This window comes from Pituophis catenifer, unplaced genomic scaffold (assembly GCF_029215685.1).
Source record: "Pituophis catenifer annectens isolate HBS135680 unplaced genomic scaffold, rPitCat1.0.hap2 SCAF_6, whole genome shotgun sequence".
NCBI lineage: Eukaryota > Metazoa > Chordata > Lepidosauria > Squamata > Colubridae > Pituophis > Pituophis catenifer.
The window spans coordinates 36,787,727-36,815,063 of NW_027256886.1; the positions used below are offsets into that span (position 1 = coordinate 36,787,727).

Genomic DNA, 27,337 nt, shown 5'->3' on the forward strand with positions numbered 1-27,337 from the left:
AGAGGCCTTATTATTTTGGGGCACGTGGAGCAAGATGGGCTCCTCTTGCCATCTTACCTGATTTCCAGCTCTCCGTTTAAATATTTTTGGGGAGGGCTTATTTTTGGGGGAGGCTTATTTTAGCACATGCACTCAAAAGCCCAATTGGGCTTATTATCAGGGGATGTCTTATTTTTGGGGAAACAGAGTATCCCTATGTATTGTAAGATCTCCCAAAGGAAATCAACCCTGACTGTTCTTTGGAAGGATAGATACAGAAGCTGAAGCTCAAATATTTTGGCCACCAAATAAGAATAGAAAACTCATTGGTGAAGACCCTGATGTTGGAAAAGATTGGAAAAGGTAAAAGGAGAAGGGAATGGCAGAGGATGATATGGGTAGATAGTGTCAACGACGCATTGGGCATGAGTTTGGGCAGACTATGGCAGACAGTGGAGACAGGGGCCTGGGATGTTGTGGCCCATGGGGTCATGAAAAGTCAGACACAACTTAGCGATTGAACAACATCAACAACAAAAATTGTAAGAGCACATTATATATCTGACTGAATATTTAACAAGTATTAAACAATAAAAATGATTTCTATTTTTTTGTGAACAATTAATCTTGCATCAGTTTGACATAGAGTAGTTCTTAATGGATTGACTGATCTGGACGCAAGTGTATTCTGACACAGTGTTCACTTTATCCTCTCCATTTCTCCATATTAGAGAAATCTACAGGCACAGAAACAGACAAGCAAACTGTATTTATACACAGAGAGATGCTTTTTTTCTGTACTGTAGTACTTGGAAATTGAGAAGCCATAACCTTTCAGTTATGCATGCTGAGACCCTTTTATAGCATCCTTCTACATTATAATTATGAGACTGACTCTACATATATGCCTTAACCGTTACCTCATTGACATCATGTTTCTGACATCCTGCTATGTAGTTGGCATTGATGGATTGATTGACTTTTGATTGCGCTGAGGAAGACATTGCCTTTGTGGTTTCAAAATCTCGATGTTGGGAGTATCAGAGCTCTGCATCCTCAGCATAAATTTGGCTGAGGATGCAGAAGCAACAATGTTAGCACTCATAAGAAGCCACACTGAAAGTCTCTTAACGCACTTCAGATTTGTCATGAATATGATTCAAAAAGCCTATACAATTGCCAAGTAGTTCAATGGACAATCACAAATCTCTAATAAATAGTTCCAGTTCCTTAAATAGTGCTGTGATGTAGCTCTTTCCTAGGCTTCTGTTAACACAGGAATTACTTCTGAAAAAAGGGAACCCCTCATCTCTATTTCTACTGTGTATCTTGTATAGTGGTTGAAGTGCTAGGCTTTAGAGTTGCCTGAACTTCAAGATGGCTGGCAAATAAATTTGATAAACAAACAAATGAATAATAAATATAGATCAAAAATACCTAAGCAGGAAAACTTAAAACAGTTCTCCAGATCATTCACTGTGCTTCAGCAAACCTACTTGGTTGGTTGTGGGAGGAAATTGGAAAAAAGATAAATTAAACAAACAACTAAATATTGGAGTTCTTCAAACCTTTAAAGAGATATTTTGATTTAACAAAGCTTTTTTACAAACCAGTTAAGCAGATTTGTTTATGACTCAAATCGAATCAGATAGCTGCAAAGTGCTTCGCCTTCTCAGGAAGTGCTTCACTGATCTGATAGATTGATGTCTACTACTGAGGTTGTTACAGATCACATACAATACTGAAATTCTACTTCCATATCTGGAGAAGGAGTAGAGCCATTTGTCTTTTCATGTGTTCTAATACCTCATTCAACTCTCTACTAATTACAGTTTTTAGCCCTGCCATTTATTAAACTATAATAATCTAGATAGAGAGAACTTTAAAAGCTGTTATTCACATTGTACAATCATGTATGCTGTTGGGTTTTTTCCAATATTTTCTTGCCATTTGCAATAATATAATATCTCAGGAAGCTCACATTTTGTTAAAAAATATTAAAACCACATATTAATACAAATAAAAGGCTGTAACCAAAGAGAAGTATGCTCTTAACTTCTTAGCAGAACATTTCCTCAAATCAAGGAGTGGTTAGCTCTCTGGGAAAAAAAAAACTGTTTTTACTCCCTGCACTGGACACAGAATGAATTGGAAAAACTTCCACAGGGAAGATGTTCAACAGTTTTGGGCACATCCAGTGGGTGGCCCATAATAGCCACCTACATATTCCTTACCAACTGTCTCAAACTCCTGAAATGTGGCATTGGCACTTAAAAGGGTAGCCAAGAAACAAAACCCAACTTTGTATATATATTTTCCTAAATGAGCTATTGCTATGAAATAAATTATGCTGGAAAGATAGCTTGGTGACAGCATCTGGATAATGCCCACCATCAACAAACCAACAAATGCTGATTTTAATTAGAGAGTTAGAAAGCAAGTTAGTTAGAAGGACCTTACACCTGGAAAAAGAAAGGCTTGGTAGGAATTGAGGGTGTGGGGGAGGGAAGACAGAAGGAATTCAATATCTAACAGCACTGAAGAAGATGAAATACCTACTGAAAATGAAAGGAAAATACAGGAGAGAGACAAGATGTCTTAGAAGCTTCTGTTCTGGTTAATGATATTGAGGCTGTGCTCCATTGTAATATCCTCATTAGCAAACTCTGAAAAGCAATTTTATAGTGGCCCCTGACCACCTTTCCCACTACAATTGTTCCCTACCTAGGATGGATATTTTTTGCAGGTTCTTTGCTGTTCAGATGTACAGATGGCCAAGGAGAAACACTGAGTTGGTGTGGAAACTTTTTCCTCTCTTGGAAACATGTCAAGATTTAGATCAAGCTAATTGACTATTAATGTTGTCCTTTGAAGTTTGTAGTTCATGGCAGGAATCAGTGTTATATATTTATTTCTTTTTTCATATTAATTTTATTAAGTTTTAAAAAGAAGATAAACAACCAACAATAATTAATACAAAGTAAAGATAGAAAAGGAAAAAAGAAGGGGGAAAGAACAATGGTAAAAAAAAGATAAAAACAATAGAAGAAGCTTTCACTTTCTATGCAGCAAGTATAATTGTATAATTTATCTCTTACTCTAGGGTTATAAAAACTATTGTTTTCAATAGAATGTTTTAAATAATTTTGTACATTCTAGATAGTTTCTCTGGTTTGATATATATCAACTGTACACAATTATACACAAATTACTGAACACTTTAAGGTTATAACATAATATAAATTTCAAGCCTTTCAATCACATATGTTTCTATTGTTCAGTTTGTATATTATAACCACATTTTTAGCTTTCAAAGTTCTATTTGCATATCCTTCAATTCTGAATCTCTGTTGTTTAAAAGTAAAAATCATGTCTTCCAATTTATCCCATCAAAATGGAATCTTTGTTTTAACATTTAAGCCAAGAAGCATGAAAAACCAGGAACACATGTGAAGTTCCAATTGAACTGATTTATTGCTCATGCTTATGGACAGGAATCTAGTTCACTAATGGTTAGCATTGTTTTGGCACTAGATAAAGGTTAATGGAATTCAAGGGAGGGGGTTGGATTTAGACATTTGTGGCTATATAGAGATTCTAGGCTGATTCCTCTTTTAACTCCATCCCTGGGCTCTTCCTTCTCCTACAATCTTCTTTCAAACAAAGGCGTTAGTTGTTTTAATTAGTTTAGAGTTCCTTTATCAGTTTCTATTGCTATATCTTAATCTTCCCAATCCAGATAATTTGCCAAGCCTCTAAGAAACTGTTTTCTAATATCTTCTTTTGAAACCTTTGGAATAGCTTTGAATCTCAAACAAAATTCTTTCTCTTTTAACTCCAATAAAACTATATTATCTATTTGTCCATAACTTCTGTTTTATTCTCTAAAATTTCCACTTTATCATTGATTTGTTTTTAGCTCTTCAGATACTTTGTAGAACTTTCTATCTTTTTAATATCTTCTTTGATCTCCTGTCTCAGCTTTACAAATTGTGGTAAAATGTAGGCCAGAGTTGCAGGAAGGAGAGACTGTTTCTCAGGGAGCAAAGAACAAGAAGTTTGGAATCTTTGGCAGAAAAAGAATGTAGATGGACACCTCCCCCAGCAGTTTACAGGGTATATCTAGTAGTTATGCAAATAAGTGCTTTAGTCTTACAATATTTTTGTCTATAGGTATATAGTAATAATAAAGAAACTAGGTTAAAGTAGCTTCTTCTGTCATTCTTGGTTCCTTGGGCCTGACACAAAGATAGCTTTCAATATTTCTTCAAAGCTTCCTATTTATTTTATATTTGTTGGTATAGTTTCTGAAGCAAGTCAAGTATAATTATTTTTTCTACCAGTTACTCTAGTGAACCTCTTTTGCCCTTTCTGTCTGTTTTTATTGTAGATGCCTTATATGACTTAGTACAAATTTATAGCAAAGCACTTTCATCAAAGTTTTGCAGTGTATCAGCCTGGCACAATTCTGTATTAGAACTTCCAAATGCATTTATATTTATGACTTGCATTTATATACTGAATGTTTCATCCAAATATTTCTATATTCAGGGTTGCTTGTAACAAATGATAGTTAAAAAGTAATAGGTTTGTTGTTGTGGGGAAAAAATGAAAAGAGGGGGAGCTCTTTTAAAGCTGTCTTGAGCATGAAAAGTGGGATATATAACTTTAACAAATAAAATAAACATTTTATAAGGGATTACTAGCAAATTAAATCTAAAACATCAGCCAGAATGTAAACCAGTGGCATGCAGATTTGAAAAAAAAAAAAACCATGTTAAAATAGTCTTTTATCTAGTATCTGAATTCATCCACAAAGGGAACTAAGCAGCTATCCTTGGGCAATGAATACTGCTACCATGGAAAGAACAGAGCATGCATTCCTAGCCTCTGTACTTTCATGGAAAGTAACAGATATATGCAAGCCCTGTTGAACAGCCTGCACAGAATTAAATGTTCACATGGGAAGTTGGTGGTGAAATACATTTTCCATATGCAGTCATCATTCTGGAATGAGTTCCAACCCATATTAACTTGGACTGTTCACAATATTTCTTCTAATACTGTAGCCAGTTGCTTAATTACTCCCAGTTCTTTAGAACACTAAGAATCAGCTGAATTCTGCCAAAATGAAGAGAATGATTAGCAATTGTTTATTCTATTCCAGGTAGTAACTCGAAAGGGCTACCCGCACAAAAGTAGAGTAGCTTATCCAGACTTCTCTATGTTGAATTTATTTGAATCCATCAGAATTGAATGTAAGAATAGTCTTAGAAACCAGGAGAATGTGAGCTCCAGATCCACTTTAGGCATGAAAGCTGACTTAGTGATTCTGGACCGGTCACTTTCTCTTAGTTCAACTCATCTCACAGGGTTGTTGTGGGGAAAAAAGGAGAAGGATTAGATATATTTGCCAGGTTGAATTATTTAGAAACATAATAAGGATGTTAATAAATCTCAAAAAAGAAGAACTTAGGTAAATTCTTGCCATTGCAAGAATTTGAATAAGTTTACAATATCTTTGCTGCTTGATTGGCCTCTCTCTCTCTCTCTCTCTCTCTCTCTCTCTCTCTCTCTCTCTCTCTCTCTCTCTCTCTCTCTCTCTCTCTCTCTCTCTCTCTTTTTAAAATGATTTTTTATTGGTAAAATATAACAAACAAAAATAATACATAAATTATAATGCAATAAGATACATGCATTATAATCACTGAAGTAAAACTTGAGAAGAAAAAAGATATGTATAATATTAATATAAAATTAGTTCAATCTTTAACATATTAAATCTAAACAATATAGGAACATCTTAGGCCATCTTTTCCTTTTTGAAATATAAAGAAGTTTCAGAAATTAACACATCTCTTGAATCCACTCTTTAACTCCACAAATATAATTTTCTTCCCACCTCTGTAATGTAGATTGGCTGTTTTGAAATAGTAGAGACAGCCCAGTTTTCATGAAAAGTTGGAGATCTTTCCTGCATTCACATGTAAGCATGTAACTGAATTGTATATTGGCTGTGCAACATTTCCTCTAAATCAGGGCTGTCAAACTTGTGGCCCGTGGGCCGGATGCATCCCGTGCTGGCCAAACCCATGCCCGGTTTAGTGAAGGGGGAAAAAAAGTCACAATACATCACATGACACCACTGTGATGATGCGACTTTGACATCCCTGCTCTAAATTAAACTATTAGTTTCTGCAAGATCAGACTTATCAACCAGATACTTCTCTCATACTGTTTTCTTTAAATGGAACATTGTGGTGGATTGAAGGGATAGTTTTCACAATAATTTTATGCTAGTTTATTACGTGGTAGATGTACTAAAATCTGACCACCATCTGGCAGGTAGGTAAATAATAAATGAAAGAAGGACCGTGACTCATATTTTGTGTAAAAGAGGATTTTGGAAGTTACAACTTAATATGCAGAAGTCATGGAAATTTACTTTTCTGTGCAGCTATCCTTGGGCAACGTTAATCAGAGGAAATGGAAAATAGGGATTCTGTATCCTTACAGAAAAACAAACACAGAATATTCTAAAAATATTGTGACCTCAAATTGATCTCCAAGCTCAATTAAAAAGTCAAACGTCTATTTAAGATTTATGGAAATTACATATTTCAGAATAAATTTTAGTCTTCTATTCTGCCATAGCACTTGATAAAAGAAAGAAAATACCGTGCACATGAATAGAAGTCAATTATATCTTTGGCAATATAAATCGTAACCAAATCATCATTAAATCCCATTTAAAAAAGAAAACAAAACTCTACTCTGTATATCAGTGCTCAAATCATATCTACAGCCAAATACATGGCTTCACCTTCCAGCACACCTAAAATAGTTTCCAGTGCACGTAGTCTGTATTAGAAATTAATCTTTGCTCAAACAGCATATGTGTGCTTGTGAGCTCACATTTGCTAGATGTTTTTTTTTTTTTAATCTTGGCTTGCTTCTGTGCCAACAACAGCCTTCTGTTTGGAAATTAAGCAATTAATGCTTTAAAAGAAACTTTTAAGCTGAGTCTGAATGGCCACATATTGTATTAGTGGATTTGCTGTACCAGCAGAGGATGGGCCATATAACCTTGGTGTTCTTCCATGAAACTCTCCCCATCTTTTTTTTTTATCTCCACATGCTAAAACATGCCACTTGCTTTAAGTGGATTTTATAGTGGCTGAGGCAAGACCATTAAAGGAATCTCATTTTAAAAAGAATCACACACATCCAGATGCTTTCTTCCTTTCCAATGTATTCACTGGGCAAGAAACTCCCTATAATGTTCTACAGATGTTCTGTATGGCACCCTGGAGTAAAAGGGCACTCTAATGGACTACAGGTGTGACCTCTGATGAGGTAACATCCTGCCCTGCCTTGGAGAGACTTACTGAAGGTCAGGTGCTAATCCTGTGTCTTCAGAAGGTTTTATCCACCATAAATGAGTGAGGCTGAACAGATGAAAAGAAAAAAAGAAAAAAAGAATACTGGCATAGAACAGAATGCTCATTTGTCATGTTAGATAAGCAGAAGGGGCTAATGCTAATTGCCCTGGGTATTGCACTCATGCCCTGTCACAGATAAGATTGCTTCAAAGAAAGCAGTTCTACCCGCCTCTCTTTTTATGGTAGTGAATGATGGGAAAAGTGTTCATCTAACAGGAATATTTTTCTTCCTATGATTATTATTTTTGGCTTGTTGTTGCACCACCAGCCAGATGTTTAGTTTGTATTTGGCATTTATCCCCTTATGAAATCCCTTCCCAAGAACCTTGGATAAATCACTATTGTTTGATGGTATTAAAGGTATTGTTGCAGGATGCAAACTTATCCAAGTAAAGCTTCTTTTGCAATTGACTGGAAGTGGATTTTGTCAATGCCAAGGGTGTTCAAGTGATGATGTTTTGGGATTGCACCTGAGGCGTCTATTACTTTTGGTACTATCTGACACTATCTTTTATTTTGTTACAGCCATTCTAGTTCTATTTGCAGTTTTGCATTTTGTGATTTTCTCCTGTTCTTTCTTTTCTATTCTGCTGTCTCCAGCTGCTAACTATGCAGACTTTTTTGTCTTTTATATTGTCAGTTGTTAAGTCTGAGGTGTTATGTGGCAGATGCTTGTCTGTTTGAATTCTAAAGTCCAGAGAACTTTAGTTTCTTCATTTTTTATTATAGTACTTTGTCCATTTTGTGGTCCCACAAATTCTTGATTGTAGGCAAACGGCATTTCTTGCAGATCTTCCAATGCACTACTGTTGTTACTTGTCATGCCATTGTTTGTAGTCTGTCTTTTTGCAGCAGCTAACTAGTTTCTTCAGCTTCTTTGCAAAGGCGACATTTGCCAACAGGGTGACATTGGGCCAGTCACTCTCTCTCAGCCCAATTTACCTCACAGAGTTATTGTTGTGTGGAAAACAGAAGATGGAAAGAGTATTAGTATGTTTGCTAATACCTGAGTTATTTATAAAAATAAAGGTGGGATAAAAATACATAAAATAATAATCTTATTTTCTAGCCTTTGTCTTTGACTTTGTATTTTATTAGATTTATATACCACCCTACTCCCGAAGGACTCAGGGCGGTGATGCAGGGCCCTACTCCCGAAGGACTCAGGACGGTGATAGCCTGATGTTCCACTTTGGTGATGCAGTGTTTGACTTTTGATTTTGCATCCCAAGTTGGTATGCATGAGTAACCTGAAGTTAGTTTCACAGTCATGGTTAATTCACTGATTAACTAACCAAGGTCCTAAGTATTATTAAGGTAGCACTTTATCTTAATAATATTGGGAGTGGCCAGTATGGTTATTTGTAAATTATTATTAGTAATATTAGTTTTCCTTTATAGTATATGAGTCAACTGTTTCCAAGAACACTGGTTATCTCCAATTTTTGAAGATGCCAAAGGCTTCTGGCAAGGGAACTACATCGCTAACTGGTTGAAATTTGCATCAGCACATTCCTATGTCATTGCTCAGTCAGAAAAAAAGCCCCCTTGGGAAAACCAGTTAGGAGTTTGCTGAACTGTTGGACAGGAAGGAAAAACAGATGAACGGAAATTCTTTTGGTATAAACAGTTGCTTTTAAAAAAGATAAAAAATGAAAATAAATGAGCAAGAGAGACTTTATACAGTCAATTAACTTTTTTAAATGAATGAGAAAAACAGATTATAATGGGTAAGTAAATTAAGGATGGATATGGGCCATTTTCCTCTGTACCATATATGTATGTCTGTGGGAATTCATGGAGATGTCCAGATAGAGAAATGTGTGGAAAGTACCTGGTTTTTATATAAATAAAAGCATGAAAAAAAAACAGAAACTAATACAGAATCAATACAAGACAGGAAAAAGGAGAAAGAAATGCAAATGCAGAAAAAAAGAAAAGGAAAAGCAAATGTAAAGGAGTAATTTCCAATTTTCCTTATAGCAGTCAGAAGTACAAGTATAAAGTTATCTCTATGGTTACAAAATAACTCATTTTTTCCTACAATCTATTTTTTCCCCCTAATAATCAAAGTCAGAAATCATAAGTTCATTTTTTTCTGTTGCATGCAAAAAGTCTATTAGGGGTTTTCAGTCAGCAATAAATATAGATACATAATGTCTTTTCTCAAACCAAAGAAGTCAATTTGGCCACCTCAACAAATCCCATCAGCTTCACAATCCATTCCTCGCCTGACGGTATCGTTGAATCTTTCCATCTTTGCACCTCACTGCAATTATCATATATAAAAATGAAGTTCCATGACCTTTTTTCCAACTGTTTCTCCATGGGTCCCAAAAGAAAGGTCTTTGGTTTCAATTGTACATTAAACTTTAATTTTTTCAGAATTAGTGTATGTATTTGAATCCAACTTTCTGTCTTTTTTTAACATGTCTACCAACGCGATAAAAATATCCCTTATTGTTGACATTTCTAACATACATTTGAATATTCTGGACAGTGTCTCTGGTAACATATATCATATATTCATTCACTTGTGTTTAACATTTCAATAAAAGATAATTCATTTTAGCAAATACATGTTCATTATTTGTACACAGTTGAGTTTCAACTTCAGTTTTATACTTTTCAAAACCAAAAATTATTTTGTCTACGTTAAATGTTTTAATAATTGTATATAAGAAAACTACTGATAAATACAGATAGTCCTCAGTTGAGCCCAATATTTCTGTTGCTGAGACAGTAAAGTGAATTTTGCCCCGTTTTACAATCTTTCTTTCCACAGTTGTTAAGTGAATCACTGCATTGGTTAAGTTAATAAGCATGGTTGTAAAGTGAATCTGCCTTCTCCATTGACTTCCTTGTCGGAAGGTAATAACATAACCCTGTAATACTGCAACCATTTTAACTATGTTAGTTGCCAAGTGTTCTAATTTTGATCATGTGACCATGGGCATTCTGAATCGGTTGTGTGAAAAACGGTCATAAGTTAGTCACTTTTTACAGTGCCTTGTAACTTTGAACAGTCACTAAATGAACTGTTGTAAGCTGAGGACAACCTGTAAATCCCTCTGTTATAAGATCTTTTCTTGATTTTAATTTTGCATTCTCCTTGACAAAATTTTAATATTTTACAATAAGTGATCCATTTAGGTTTACTTTTTATCTCTCATCTATGAAATGCTTCTTGTGCTGAAAGCCATAGAGGTGTTTTCAGGCACAACCCAGGTTTATATCTATTCCACATTCTAAATATGGCATGTCTAACAACCTTAGCTTTATTGAACCATAAATATTCATGCCACTTGAATCTCAAATGATATCCTTCTGTTCCTCAAGTCTTCTGTTTCTCAATAACACCCACACTTTCATGCAAACTAAGCAGCAGGATGCAAAATACACTTTAAATCAGGTAGATTCAATCCTCCTTTTTCTTTTATATCTTGTAAAGCCTTATATTTATTTAACCTTGTATTTGTGATTTTATTCTCCTGCCACACAAATTTAGATATGCTTTTTGCAATTGTTTAAATAGTCCATCATTTGTCCAACAGGTATTGTCTGAAGCAAAAGTAACATTCTAGGTAAAATATTTATCTCAATCATAGAAATTCTCTCCAGCAATGACTTTTGTCCCATCTTGACATATCTTTTAAACTTCATTTCATACCTTAACCTAATTATTTTGAAATAGCATACAGTTTGTATATTTTCATAGTAATATCATAATATTTTATGGTTTTTTAATTTTAAAATTTGTTTTTGTCCAGTTCTGTTTGATCTCATATTTTCATATTTTTGTTAATCTTCTTTATTAATCTTAAAACTTGGTAATGCACAAAACTCTTTTAATTTACTCCTTAATATTTAAATTCCTTTAAAAGGGTCTTCCAAAACCAACACCAAGTTATTTGTGAAAACTCTTTTTAACTTACAAGTCTTCAATGGAAAGTACTTGTGAATTACTACCCAAACTTCATGTTGAATGAAATGACTAGCAGGCATGTTTGCTTATTTGATGTACTGTAATTGTAAGATTCCAGCTGTTACTTGAAGTGGTTGACTAGAGTTTTTCCTGCTAGCAGACTGAGCCTCGAGAAAGTATACTTCCCTGTTGTTTTATGTGCCCAACCTCAGCACTTAATATGTGTTCATGTTTAAGTAAACCAGATTGTGATTTGGCACTGCAGGGTGGCAAACTTCTTCAATGGATTAGTCACAAGTAGTTGCTCTCTTGGCTTGTTTTCAGCCGTAAAACTTGTAAGGAAGAAATATTCCCCCTGATGTCTACAGGAACAAGACATGGGATAAAATACAGATAATACCAGCTGTTTCCAGTTACACAAGTTAAAATATAATGATTTGTGGTGGCGAGGGTTAAAAAACCATCTGAGATGAACATGTTTTCTAGGTTGGAAATTATTGTCATAGATCAAACTTAAATTGTTTTGCATCAATCAAACGTGATCCATCCTATGCATATATTGATAGGTCATAGAGCTTTAGATGGATGCAGCTAAAGTGCATTCTGGCACATTGATTTAGTGGATTCTGAAGCCTGTTTTGGCTAATCTATGATGGTGACTAATACAACTTTGTGGCTGAGCTGATTCAGCTATCTTGAATCATTTAATTTTTATTGCGTGTTATGACTATTGGTTAATCTGTCTCCATGTCAGCATTGATGGGCATTCAAAAGGCAGGTATATTAGTCAAAAAAATTGACATGTAGCAATCCTCTATGTGATGATAACATGACAGTTGAGGGATTCAAAATTTCCCAAAGTTTGAATGGCAGTGGGATGACCAGAAATACTGGTTTTGTCAGTCTGCCACAAGCTTGGTTACTCAAGACTAAAGAACAAATAACTCACAAAGAGGCAAATATATTTAATTCCAGATTTGAAAAAAAGAGAGAGAAGAATGGGCTGAAGCAGTATAGGATGCTTCTAGTGAGTAGGAAACCTATAACATAGAAGGCAAAGAAATAAGATGATTTTTAATGTTTGGTATAGTGGTTAGGTACTAGGTTAGAAAATGGCAGACCAAGAGTTAAAGTCCTGCCTTAGCCCTGAAAGCCAGCTGGGTGACTTTGGACCAATCATTTTCTCACAGCCGAAGTTATCTCATACTGTTGTTCTTATGTGAAAATAGGAGGAGGAAGATCTGTTGGATATGTTCACCACCTTGAGTTATTTGAAAAAATAATAAAGCTGGAATGTTTTCTGCTGCAGTAGCTTTTGTTATGAAGTTATGAGTGTTGAAATATAGTTAAAATTATGATTAGAACTGATGACTTTAAAACAGAGTCAACTATATTGTAAAAAGAGGGAAAAATGCCCAGAATGGAACTATTTGACCATAGATTAATGACACACATGTCATTTCCTTCCCCAAGATTTGGTGAAAACATTAGAATCAAGCAACTTAATTTTTAAATAAATCAATAAAACCTGGAGGATTCCTCCCACTCCATCTGTTTTTATGTTTCTGTTGTGTTATTACTCTTCAAAAAAGGGGAAACTGGAAAAATATTAACAGTAGAACAGCTTTATCATATTTTCAAAACATAAAATAAATTTAATTCTTCATGTACAAAAGCCTGTATCCAATCACATTGCTTTAATATTCATGTGTTTTCTTTTGCCTAAGCTGGCAAGATGTTTAAAAAACAAATCAGTGTATATCAAAATATCAATACACAAACATTCTTGATTTGGTCAGGCATCCATCAATTACTCATAGAAATGCCTATAACTTTAAATACCCTTCCTATTTTTTAATTTTATTTCCTATCTTCTTATATTTCTCACTTATTTTTCTTAAATCCTGTATCTATTAACAACTTAAAAGTGATATCCAAGAAGTTATGACAACATGGGATGTTATTCCATATTTTCATTTGATTGTTTAAGCTCCTGTGTGGAGATGGGACAGAGTTTCAGAAGGACAACCATCATTGCAGCCCTCCACCAATCTGGGCAGAGTGGCTAGACGGAAGTTTCTCCTCAGTGCAAAACACATGAAAGCCCACTTGGAGTTTGCAAAAAGCAAAAAAGCACCTGAAAGACTGTGAGGAACAAACTCTAAGTGGGGTTTCTTGTGTTTTGCATTGAGGAGAGGCTTTCATCTAGCCACTCTGCCATAAAGCCTAGAGCGGTGGAGGGCTGCAGTGATGGTTGTCCTTCTGAAACTCTGTCCCATCTCCACACAGAATCTCTGAGGTTCAGTCAGAGTGACCATTGGGTTCTTGGTCACCTTTCTTACTAAGGTCCTTCTCCCCCAATTGCTCAGTTTAACAGGGTGAACAACTATTGGAAGAGTTCTGGTTGTGCCAAACTTCTATTTGAGAATTATGAAGAACAGGTCGACTCATTTAAGGTGTAGAAACATGTCAGCAATTATCAAGGGAAATGGGAGGCACCAGAGCTAAAGTTCACGTGTTGTTGCAAAGGGTTTGAATGTTTATGCCAATGTAATATTTCAAGTTTTTTAAAATAAATTTTACAGACATTTCTAATATTCTGTTTTCACTTTGTCATTATGGGGTACTGAATGTAGATCAATGAAGAAAAAAAATATTTCAACAACTGTAGAATCAGGCTGCAGCATAACAAAATTGACAAAAGTGAAGGGGGTCTGAATACTTTCTGAATGTGCTCTACTACATCTAGAATCCTGTTAATGCATAGTACGAGAAATTAGAGCCATTAATTTGGATGCAGGAAACATTTTAAATTTACATACTTCAGCTTGTTGCACCAATTATTTTGTAAAATAATACTTCAGCTTGTGCACCAGTTATTTTGTAAAAAAAATGCAGTTATGTTCTTTTGGCACAACCAGAACTAGCTGAAAATCTAAAAATCTAAAAACTGGTACCTCTTTTCTGGGAAAGAGTTAGCGAAACATCCAGCCTTATGGTGAGGTCACAGATATGAATCAATCTTGTGTGTAGGTGGATGATTTGGAGAAAGTTCAGTATGAAATATCTAAAGAGATACGGCCCATATAATAACCTGCAATTTGAAGGTCAATTGTGATTGGCATTTGGAGATGAGCAGGTAAATAGGCATTGATATACATCAATAATGTCATCTGCCTAGAGACTGAATCCAGACCTTGGCTTTTTGATTATCATACCAAGTTTGAGTTTGATTTATTGAGGTGTATTAAAAGTTGAGCTGCCAAGAAAGTAAGTTGAATTGGGGGCATCACTTAAATCAGTGAGACTAGTTAGCTGTGACTATAAGGGTCTATAAGACTATTAGATTTTTAACATGCAACACAAATATAGAGTTAAACCTTTGTGAATTTTCATTTAGAAAGAAGCAACGAACTTCTAGATGATACTGTTGTCTCATGCATATTATAACAAACTATTGTTTTCCTTTTGGTAGCGGGTATTTTAGGAAACATAGTGGTCTTTGACTGTCTCTAATAATTCTGATTGAGTTAACACCATTACTACTATCATGTTTCCTTGAAAATAAGATCCTTGTCTTATATTTTTTTGAACCTTGAAATAAGTGCTTGGCCTTATTGTTATGCGCTCAAAAGCCCAATTGGGCTTATTATCAGGGGGTTGCCTTATTTTGGGGGAAACAGGGTATTAACACAAAGCATATGGCACTATTATTAGAGAATATAAACATTTGTCAATACAACAGGAGAATAAGCAAGTTTTTCTGGAAACAAAGACTCCTTTCAAATGAAAATGAACTACCCATTTGTGTTAACATAAAGAGTGTTTTACAGTAATTCAATACCAATATGTTTATTATGACTTAAGCTTTCTTGAGTTCAGTTCCTTAGATACATCCAATGAAATGGATTCTTGTCCTTAAAAGCTAATGTAATAATAATTTGGTAATCTTTAAGATGCTATGAAAAATTAAACATATTAATTAGAAACTGAACTGTTACCTCCCTGGGATGCTTTAAAGTCAACTCACTCATCCAAATAGTATCTTCCAGTTCCATTATTGTGTTTACTAGAAGTCATAAAGTCAAGTTTCAAAGCTCTGTAAAAGCTTAAGCTTGTCTTCACAGAGTAGCAATAAAAATTATATATCAATTTTGAATTCAAATTATATTCCAATATTTCTTGTACTTACATTCAGACTCCTAACTTGCTTCCCCACTTCTTTGTGAACCCTCAGAAACACTAATGGATACTCGGACAGCCACAGCTGAACTTGGTTGGACAGCAAACCCACCATCAGGGGTAAGTAGATGTCAGCTACTTAAATGGTTTGTAAAGGGGATGGTGTATCTTGCATAAATTCAAATAAGTAAGACTGGCCAAATTTTCAGGTTTGGTTAGGCTTGCCTTTCCAGTCACATTCCCTTCTAGTTTCACTCCTATTGGTACTCAGAATTTTTAAAAAGTCTGCATGATATTTTTTACCTAAATATATGCATTTTAAAGATGCCATTATAAGATGCACACTTTACAGTATGCATGCAGATTTATATAAAATTGTGCATTTGTATGTCTATTTCCAATAGAGATTTTCTTAGACTGACAAATGTATGGCATAGTGTGATCGAATGTATAATAGACATTAGGAACATAAAGGGAACAGTAAGACACTTAAAGGAGGAAACAGGACTGTTAAGAAGAGATTCTTAAGTCCAAGGGAGGGGACGAAGCATGAGAAAGAAACCCAGAGTAACTCTGTCTTAATTATACTAGGTTTTAGTTGTATGGGACAATTATTTGAGTAGGCTTTCAAAATTCTCCTACATTATCCTACTAGCAGTAAAGATCTTTCAAAAAAAAAAATCTAACAAGTTTTATTTCCTGAGATTGCCAGCTTCACAAAGTTTTTCATGAATCTTGAAATCTTTTATCCTACCTCATGAAAGAAGGGTCAGATCCTGCATTCTGAATGTGGATTTGGATCTTTTGAGGTTCCTTGTTGTTGGCAGAGTAAGAGGCAGTGGTGTTATTGAAGCATAGGTAACAGATCACACAGATCAGGGGTCCCCAACGTCTGGGCCATGACCCACTAGTAGGCCATGAGCTGTTTGCAACCAGGCTGGGGAAACAGAGGATTCCATTTGTGTGAATGGCAGGTGGACGTGCCTGCCACTCGCGCAAATGAGCTGTGCATGCACGCTTCCTGTCTGCTCACGTGGTAGGATCATTCCCTCTCCCCCCCACCTGTCTGCAAAGCCAGAAAAGGTGGGGAACTCTGACATAGACCACAAGTTTACATAATACTACAGTGCGGTTAACTCAGGGTTTACCTCAGTTAGAAGGAGTACCACAGGTGGCTGAGTAGAGTTAAACTTCCTGAAAACCTGTCTGAGAAATTAAGGAAAAGCAGGAGCCAAGACTATTGAATATTTTCTTATTCTGTGTGAATTATTCATGGTGGGAAGGTTAGGAGTTCCCTACAGATTTGACCAAGGTGACATTATGTTCTTAGACTTTTGAAAGGAAAAGCAGGCAGATGGGCATTTCTACTGACTGACAGCAAAGGTGGCATACTAGAAAGCTATCAAGATTTTATGCAGAAGTTCAAACCTGTCTTTGATAATTCTATCAGGAGAGCAGATGCTAATTGGGACATTTCTGACAAAGAGGATGCAGAGAATGTGAGTGCATAGCAGATTTTTTGTTATAACGCAGGGATGTCCATTAGAATGGTTTTGTCCTTATCATTCATTTTTGGGAAGGCCTTTCTGATGAACTGGATGAGTTGGAAGAGATATTTCCACATTGTGTAGTGATTGATGGTAAGACTAGAGGACAAAATAAGAGAAAGAAATAGTTTCAGAGCCTTTCTTCACCCTTTCCCTCTTTTAGTTATCTCCTTGGTTTCCAATGGCATGGAGCCTATGTACAGTAGATAGGGATGATGAAGAGTTCCCTGTCTACAGTGGAAAAAAACAATGAATAGGACATCTTAGATTGTATGCTTACTATAGATCCCTTGATCATTTATTGAAGAGTTGCCCGGCTAAACTTTCTTCCTTTGAATTACCTGGAAAACATTGCATTTGTGGAGATTTAGTAATAATAAATTACTGTATTATGGACATTAACCAGCAAAAGAAATTTAGTGCATCTTATGAATAAATGCCCAAATTGCTCTAAAGACTTCATGGACATCCTTCTAAAGAGCTTTTCAGGAGGGACCTTGGATAATTAAGAAGAGTTCTGACATATGAAACCAGGCAATTGTTGTTTATAATCCTAATTAATATCTGTTTACACACACACACACACACACACACACACACACAGACACACACACAAGGACTTGGAACGCCAACTCCATAATTTCTTTCGGATTCTGGAAAACTGTTAAACTGAGCTATTATACAGCAATTGTGTTGCACAATCAATCACTGGAAAAGCCTACTCAAATGGAAGTGATCAATGGCAAATGCCTCAGATCAGGTCCCCAACTCATTTGCAGCTGAGAAGAAGTGATCACAAATAATTATTGCAACTGTATTTGCAAATAATTATACAACTGCTCCAAATATATGTCCCAATATATTCTTGGTCATAGACTGGTTGCAAATACCTAATCCTGGCATCCATTATTTCTTTCCTCTCAAACAAATAAAATAAAACAATAACAATAACAAATAAAAAGGTCAACAATTTTGGTTGCAGGCATTAGATTTTCTTCTTGTCTTTCTCTCCCGCTACACTGCCTCCATTTCCTTCTTTGCCAGAAAAGTATGTAGAGTTTGGCAATGCTTCAAGGGAAAACGAAACTGCAGCCTCTGCTCTGCATTAGGTATGTAATTATGCTATCAACTTGCTACCTAGATCCTGAATCTCAGAATTAAATGGCAATATACATGTCTATTCAAGAATTACCAGCTTTGAAATAATTTCTGAACAAAAAATCAGAAGAAAGGATTTATTTAACCTCCTTTTTCTTACCATCCCTTTAAGTAAAAAAAGAAAGATAATTTTTCTTTGATTATAGACTTCTCATTTCCGAACTATTAGAGGTCACTATGTATTGCCTCTTATTTTGGATCTGCTGGACTACCTTCAGAAATCACACATTTTTACTAAACGGGTTTGAGAGAAGCTTGCAATTTAATTTAGATGTAGAATGGCCATTAATATTTAACAGCCTTTTGACATTTGTTATGGCATGGAGAGCCATAAGGAAGAGTCTCAGAATAACTTTTTTACCCACACTAGGTATAAATTGTGCAGGAGAATTGCTTTGGAAGGCTTTCAAGATTCTATATAATAGCTAGCCTACTAGCAATAAAGATTGTTCCAGAAATCCAAGTGGTTCTTTTTTCTTGAGTTTGCCAATTCACGGGGCTTAATAAGTAGTTGAGAACAGTGTGGATTTGCACACAGAATATTCTTATTTTAGAAGTCTTGGCAAGTTTTGGAAAGTGCAAAATGGGTGAAATTTATAATAAAATGAGATCTGAACAAGCTTTATCTTTACTTCTGTTAAATATGGCATATATTTGTAGAGGGGCAGCGGAAGAAATTTGCTTCCTATCTCATTATAATCTTAACTAGTCTTCATTTTTGATCACTTCTCAGATAATGGAAAACCCAACATATTTAATTATATGCAGATGGAATTGTGCACTCTTTCTCTACAACTAAACTGTGAAAGGGAATTCTTGTCACTTTCTCTTGTTCCCTTCCAAAGCATTTTCCATTTTTAAAAAGCAATTTTATGATTTAGGGCTTGACTTCCAATTTTTCCCCCTTGAACCCAGGGCTGATTATAAACTAAAATATTCCAAGTAGCAGATAGGATGTAATCCCAAATGTGGATTCAATCCTTCTCTCTACATTTTTTCATGTTGGAAAAAATAGATGTAGAATAAATTCGTATTTTCTGTGGATTTCAAGACAATAATAACTACAACGGCAACTAATGGGCAGCCATTTTGGTGTAGTGATTCAAAACACTGGCTTAAAAACTCTGAGTTCCAGTCCTGCTTTAGCCATGAAGCCAACTATGTGACTTCACTCTTTCTTAGCCCTGTGTCAGATAATGGCGTACCAAATGCATCACGGATGCTCATAAGCACTTGGGCAATAGTGATCTTCCAATTTTGTTTCTGAAATGTTGGTATTAAGTTATTCAGGACATAGAAGTGGAGATGGAGTCACCGATAGTCTGATCTCCCTGTTTTAAAACGATCTAAATTTGTGATCATCATCCCACACAATGGCAGCAAATTCTTTGATTCAGTAATATATTTTGTGTTCAGCTATAAACAATTGTGAAGCATGAAACCATACATCAGGATTTGGAAAAAGAACCAACAAGGACTTTACAAGAGAAACGTTATGTTGGATGCATTCAATATGATACCATACATAGAATTGTCTTTGTAGGCATGTCTTAGGTCAGCCTACATAATTTAGTCCCTAAATTATGTATTAGAGTGTACATCCACAAATCCAGGACAGGAGCCATTTTTCAGCACATCTAGAGAGCACAAGGCCAAGGAAGGATGTTTTTGATGTTATATTAGGTCCAGTAAAATCAAAACCATCTCATGAAAAGTAAATCACCTTGTGTCAGGGCTTCCATAATCAGAAAATACCCCTCTACCTTTTTTGTGCATGTATGCATATGCATACAGTCTAGCCTGTATGTATATGGGACTGCGTATAAAAGGAGGGAAATGATATGCTATTTGAACTTTTATGATTAAGATGCAATAAACACCAGACTTTTCTTAATTGTTTCCTCTCACCATGCATGATTATATCTGAACACTACAGTTCATATGCAGAAATTTATCTAGTATACAAATTGCTATATAAGAAATGACCCTAATGGCAGTGGACCTATTCCAAAATAGGTCTAACAAGGCATACTAGGACTTCCTGCCATGCTGCTATGCATAGGATTGCACTTTTGCTCTGTTCATGCTCCCAACTACTTTCATTTTCCATCTCCAGAATTAACAGATGTTTATGGAGATTCTCAGTCATCCAGGTCATGGTTGTCCCAAAGGTGATTTTTTCAAGAGGCAACTTGCTGAAGAAGCTTCTTGGATGAGAAGTGAAATGTCTTCAAAGAAAAACTAGAAAGTCCAGTTGCCTCTTGAAAAAGCAACTTTGGGATGTCCAGAATTAACAGTTTGGTTAATGCCACTATTTATCATTGGAATATGTCACCTCTTCTCTTGCTAACACAAATTCACATATTTCTGTTCCATGAATGCTAAGTTAAAAGTCAGTCAATGTGTGAAGAATTTCTCCAGGTTCGCAGGCTATATGCTAATTTCAAAAATCCATATACGTTTGCCTGCTAAAGTTACCTTTTTGGGGGGATATATTTAATATATTTAAGGTGGAGATTAACCTGTTGCTGGTTGTTGCATAATGCGGTTGCAATAATCATCTTCCAAGCTGCTGTTTGTGTAACAGCATTCCTTTCCAGTTATAAACAATATGTCATGAGAAACCGAGATCAGTAAAGGCTGCAATCATCTGAATACAAGCTTGGAAAAGAACCACACAAAGAGAAACCAAATGTTTGCAACAGCCAACTTTCCATAATAGGGAAAATCATTGCTTTGTAGGTGACTGAAAACAGAACAGGTAACATCCACTCATCACTCATATAGCCAGAGATAGGCTGGAAGGTTAGTGGCAGACACTTGCCACATAATAGTTGTTCTCAAAATAAGGATGTCATACAGCAAGAAGGAAGGGTCAAGTAATAAGCTGTTTATTTTTGGCCATATCTTATAGCCAGAGAACCTGCCAAGAGTTACTACAAGAAGAGAACCCTACAATTTTCTTGTAAACTTTTCAGAAATGAGCATTTGTGATGCATTTGTCTGACACACGATGCTGTAATAGGCAGGTCTTTAGTCTGCTCAGGAGGGCTCCTACTTTCTTTTTCCTTACTGACCCCATAGCATCTCTCCTGATGAAGAACAAGGGAATACAGTACAATTATACTTACCAAGAGTGTTTTCTTATCAATTATTTTTATTATCAATAAAGCATGCTGTCTGTAGACGGAATGTCTTTGTTTGTTTTCTCTGTCTTTTGTTTTGGGAAGTTTGCCTTGACTGATCATTTGGTTTATCAGGCATTTGTCCACATGGAAAGGATTCATGCGTGTCTGTGGTTTGCCTTGTGTCTTTACATGGTGCATCAGCATTAGCTGCACAATACCAATTGGCTTATTATATTAATAAGTTAGTATCAATTTCACAGACAACATAGGCTTTTCAAAATGAAGCTGCCAAAATCTGCCTGTCTTTGCTGACTTTTCCTTCCCTCTTGGAGTCAGTGTTCTAGACTTTTTCCCTTGCCTTGCCTCCTTTGCACTCAGTACCTAAAGGATTATAATTAGGAAGCATTAGCAGGCTTGCAGCAGCTTTCATACCCGAACACCATTCATAATTGTACTCAGCGGTGCTCTTCTTTGGCTATTAATGTCAGTTCTGTGGAGTAATGAGAAACAAACCACCTTCCGGCACTTAAAATATCTTCTTTGTACAATAGGAGTGTTTGAAGAATGGGAACATAAAATACCCTGACTTGCATTCCTCTGACAAAGAAGTGATCAACAAAGATTTGAGCAGGTACATGGAAAAAGATCACTTAGAGAGATGTTGTTAGCTTCATAGGGAACTTTAAGCAGATGATAGAAGGCTAGCTAGGGAGAGAGGCTGTACCAGAAATTATTGTTTTGTAAAGCAGTGGAAAGATTAACAAAATAGATAGACATGTCAAAGCAAAGGAAATTTGAAGGAGTCCTAACAAAAAGGAAGCCAAATACAGGTAGTTGGCTGTTAATTGGTCTTTGCTTGGTTTTTCTTTTCTTTCCTCTATGCAGTTTGGAAACACCTTGAAGCTGCAATAATAATCGATTTTGCCACAAAAACTTCACATCTTTGGGATAGTTTTGTTGCAATTCTATCCCTAAAAAATGCTTTGGAATTATTTTCATGGAACTCCCCTCTAGGTTACTGCATTTTATGTTTGTGTTTTTGTGTGGGTATATGTGTGTGTTTCCACAGCAATCATGTAACATAAGCCTGGTAAAAGAAGAGGCAGTTTGTTTCAATCAACTAAAAGACCAGAATGAAATACTTGAAAGAATAAAACAATATACATTATTGGTAATAAATAACCAAAATTTCATCAGCTAGAATGACTAGGTAGACTCAAAAACTGATTAAAAATAAAAGTTCAGCTACCTTTCTAAATCCAAGTTGTGAAGGAAACAGATAGTTTTGATTTCTAGGGATGGGCAACTATTGTAGAAAGGGCCCTCACTCTATTAGTTCATGGATGGGAAACAAAGCGTGTCCATAGATGGTCCCATCTTCATTTATAATAATTTACATTCTAGCCTTGCAAAAATACTCTTAAATTTGCAAAGTCTTGTATAGTTCAGAGGATTGGAAGAGGGAAACAGAGCGATATGATTGTAGTCTTCTTTCTTCAAGTCAGAGTTCCAGTCAGATATCCAATCAGCATCGGTGTATCTGTGTGTCTATGTATGTGTGGTGCTCTGGTCCTTAATCCTTCCTTTCTGAGGTGCGTCTCTCAAGTCCTACATGAGGTCACTGGATGAGATAATCCTTTTGAATGGAACAATACATTTTAGCCTTAGTTACTCAAGTGTCACCCTCAGTACTCTGTCTCAGTATCTGGAGGCTGTTGGGGTTTGGATGGAAAAGACTTAACTCTAGCAAATCCAAATGGTTGTGGATTTTGAGACCGTTTGTATCTGGACATTTTAGTTCTGAGTAGGATTGTATTCCCCAATATAGACAGTGTGCAATCTGTGGATCCTCCAGGACTCATGGCTCCTATTTGAAGAATAGGTGACAATGATGGCTTTGGAAAGCCTTTGCACAAATCCATCTTGCCCCGTCCTCCTTCCTGGCTGAAGAAACTTTCCTTATGCCTTACCCATTTATTGTCTACATTATGGCAATGTGCTCTACACTTGATCCAGAATGCAGGAGCATGGGGGTGATTATGGCTGCACCTTGATATGCCAATGTAATGCCAGTACTTCTCAAACCGCAGTATCGCCAGTGGACTTCTAAGCAGGTCAAGCCAGTAAAAATTAGGAAACAAGAACCTCTTGTATTTCTTTATTACTAAAATAATGTAGCAGAATATTGAAAGCCTGTCACTTCTCCAGAGTACCTTATACCTAACGTAATTAAGGTAGACTTACTCTGAATCTCATTCCCACAATTTCCCCTTTGCTAGCCTAAGGAATCTTTTCTGTAATAGTCATGTTCTTCCATATTCCCAGGTCTGCTAGACATTTCATCCCAAAGGCTAATTCAAAATTCTGGTTATTGCTTTCAACCCCTCATGACACAAGCCTGGTTATTTGTGGGACCCCCATCTTTGATCAGTTTTGACAATCCAGTAAAATACCATATGGCCAACACATTCCAAGTCACATCTCTTAAACAACGCCATCTTATGGAACCAAGGTATGTTCATTCTATATCGCTGTGCCAGCTGTAATCAGCAGTAGTTGCCCAGAAATTTGGATGACCTCAATCTTGCCTGCCTTTTGCAAGGCTCCAAAGACTTGTTGCCCCCCTCCTCCGGCTTTAGATTAGGAAATTTGTGAAACCACCAAACATTATACTTGTTGAATAATCTCCATTATAATTTGTTTTAAATTTCATTATATGTTATAAGTATTCATTCTTGAAATATTATTCTTGCTCTAACTGTATGCTGCCCTTCAGTCATTTGTCAAGAGTGGCTATGTACATTGATTAAATAAACAAATCTAGGTTTTTTATTTAAAATGATCTTCGGCCCATATTTGGGCTTGAGAACAAGTCTCTACCAAATACTGAAATCATTGATTTATTTGCTGAAATTTCTGTACAATTCCTGCAGGCTCTGAGCAGTTTACACACATATTAAAAAAAAAAGATTAAAAACAATACACAGGAGTCCAGATTGTCTCAGAACAATCAGAGCCTCACAAAGCAGGCTGGGACTCAATATCCTCCAAATGGCCTTTCAAAGAGCCATATATTTATACTCTGTGAAAGCCCATCAGGGAGGTGGTGGCCTGATTGTCAATCAGTTGGAAGAGGGTATATTGAATAGAAAAAATAAGGGTTCTGGGGTGAAGATGGGGGAGGGTGGAGGGTAAAGTTGTTTGTTATTCTGACCACACTTTTTAACTCAGAAACCTCTTCAACAATTTTGCTCCCAGACATTCCTAGGAATTTATCTTGAGATTAGAGAATAAGAGATGCATTACTGTATTCTGCAATCCCATCTTTCTCCATTATTTTTACATGTTTGGCAGATTCACAGTCATTTTCAACCAATGTTATTTTAGTTTGTGGGTAACTAGCATACGTTCAGTGTTGGGTTGCTGCCGGTTTAACAACCGGTTTGGTGAGTGCGCGCTTTATGCGCGCATGCGCCTAAGGCGCTTGCATGCAGTACTGAAAATTGAGCATTTAGAAGCGCAGCTGCTTATCTTTCAAGTCAGCAATGGTAAGTAGAACAGTGAGGGGGGGAAATCAGCTGTGCCACACAATTGAGATGAGCTACAAAGCAGGAAATAAAGGACAGGATAGAGCAGGGCGGGTGGGCGGGGCCAATTGATCATCAGTGCTACCAGTTTGCCTGAACCGCTCCGAACTATCTGTATTCCACCTCTGCATATGTTTCTCGCTTAATACTTGAGAGAGAAACGTATTAATGTCATGAAACAAAGTGATTTCCTGAAATTGTCAGGAAAACTGGAGAGAGGGGTGTGGACATGTGAATGCCATTAAAAGACAGAGCAGGTGGGTAGACAGATACAGTGTCTAACAATAAACATATGGATAGACAGGTATGCATGCACAGCCAGAAGCTGAAGAGAGAGAGAGAGGAAAGGCAGAGCTGGAAGGCAGATGGTGGAGAGACAAAAAGAGGAAAGGTAGGAGGAAAAATCTAGTAGCAAAACAAATATAGTAACAGAAGGAAGACTATAAAGAAAAACTGGAAGCTTCATATGTTTTCTTTTCTCGTATATATCATTTGGATTTGTTTTTATCAGTAATTTTCTTCTTTACTGCTTTACCTTGCAATGGCAAATTTAAACAAATCTTTTTAAATTAAATTGTTGAATAATTTTTAGAATTGGTTCTGGTAATACTTACAGGAAATGGAGAATGTTAGCAAGAAGATATTAAACTCAAGTAGAAATGTGGTGACATGATGGCCTCTTTATCATGCACACATTCTCCATTGTAGTGGGGACAGCATCCAGGAATGGGTTGTCCTCATCCGCTAGCCAATACGATGAGGCTGTCAAAGCTGCAAGGACACGCCTACACCAATGGTCCCCAGTTTCTGTCTCAGTCCTGGCTGTGGACAGACGTGTCTTTGCTTGGTCAACCATTCCTGAATGCTCGCTGTTTGTTTGGCATTGTTAGGTTTTTAGATTTTTTTGTTTTTTCCTGTCTTTCCTGTTTTCGATTAGGTGCCAGCGTGAAGTGCTTTTTAGCACGAGCCCTCTGAGAGCCGCATTGTGGCGAGTCAGGCCACCGGCTGGTGGTCCTGACCAGGCAGCCAGATTGAGCTTGCTCAGAGTGCTGACCCAGAGCCTGGACATCAGCTTGTTTCGATTCCGGCTCAGTGGGAAACTTCATGCTCTGCTTTTGAGCCAAAGGGCGGCTGGGCTGTCAGCAAGCCTGGGCTGTCAGAGGAGAGCAGCCACCGGAAGGAGGAGTTTCTGTCCAATTCAGACACACTCCCTTTGCCCCGTCTTTGGTTGTTGGAGACCAGGGGCCTGATTCCCAAGCCTCTGCTCACTTGAGCACACTTGGAAGCTGCTGCAGCCGCGGTGAGGCTGCCTTTGATCCCAGCTGTTCAGCGGTGGATCGCAAAATGGCGGGCGTGACTCCTGGAGTCAGCGGAGAGGCTGCCTTGCAGAGATCATCACTGGAGATGAGCGAGGAGCCTAGGAAAGTAGCCAAGGGGACCCTGACCTCAGAGTCTAGGTCGGCTAGCAGGAGAGCTGCAGCTAAACTCTCTAAGAGGTCCAGGAGAGCCACGAAGCCCTCCAAGGCAGCGGAGAAGGATGCTGCCAGGCGCCAAAAGGCACTTGAAAAACAGGTGGCCAGGGCATCAGTTAGCAGCAGTGGGGTCTCTCAGAGCCACTCAACTAATTTTTCCCGCCCTTTTTTGGAACAACCGTTAGTTTCTGGGGATGACAGCCGGCTGTTGCAGCCCTTGTCACCAGATGGCGCTCCTGAGCAATTTTTGCCTCAAATTCTGCCTGACAACAGGCCAGCTCTATTTGGCTCTCTCCCTGATTCCCATTCTGCCCAAGGGGCATGCAACAGCCTATCAGACACAGATCCTTTACTACAGAGGCTGCCTGCATCCCTGTTTCACAGGAAACTAGTTCAGGGGAACAACAGACAGGCCAGTTTCCATCTAACATGGAAGCCATTATTTCTCAGACCATTGAGAGGGGAATTGCAGCTGGGTTATAGTGCAGCCACAGTCACCATGAAGCTTCCCTTCACTCAGATTATTCAGCATCTTTTCAGGCACCCATAAGGGGCCAGATCTCAGCTGAGATGATACATTCCCAGGGGTCTTATTCCCCTGGGTCTTCAGATCAGAAGAGTTCACATGAGGACATGGACAGAGAGCTTGACCTCTCAGAGAATGAGGGATTAGCTACTGAACAGCCTCCCTTTGTTGGCCTTTTCAGGCCTCAACTATTTAAGTCATTGTTATACAAGGCTTCCAGCACGATTAGACTGGCTGGGCACTTGCCAGCGGTGGATCCGGCTCCTGATTCTGGACAGCATAGTGGCTCTCTGTTTTCTGAGGCCAAGGCAGAGGCTGAGGTGGTTCCAGCACCACCACTGTTTACAGATGTGGTACGGCGACAGTGGGCCTCCCTGGGAGTGGGACCAAC

The 27,337-nt window shown here is 37.1% G+C and overlaps 1 protein-coding gene across 2 annotated transcripts in view; it reads left to right on the forward strand.

Annotated features, from left to right (window-relative positions):
- EPHB1 (EPH receptor B1) overlaps positions 1 to 27,337 on the forward strand; it is a 360,618-nt gene that overhangs the window by 86,186 nt on the left and 247,095 nt on the right. For both annotated transcript variants that reach the window (XM_070945401.1, XM_070945402.1), the window contains exon 2: positions 15,584 to 15,648. In XM_070945401.1, the coding sequence (XP_070801502.1) occupies positions 15,584 to 15,648 (65 nt within the window). The remainder of the gene's footprint in view (positions 1 to 15,583; positions 15,649 to 27,337) is intronic.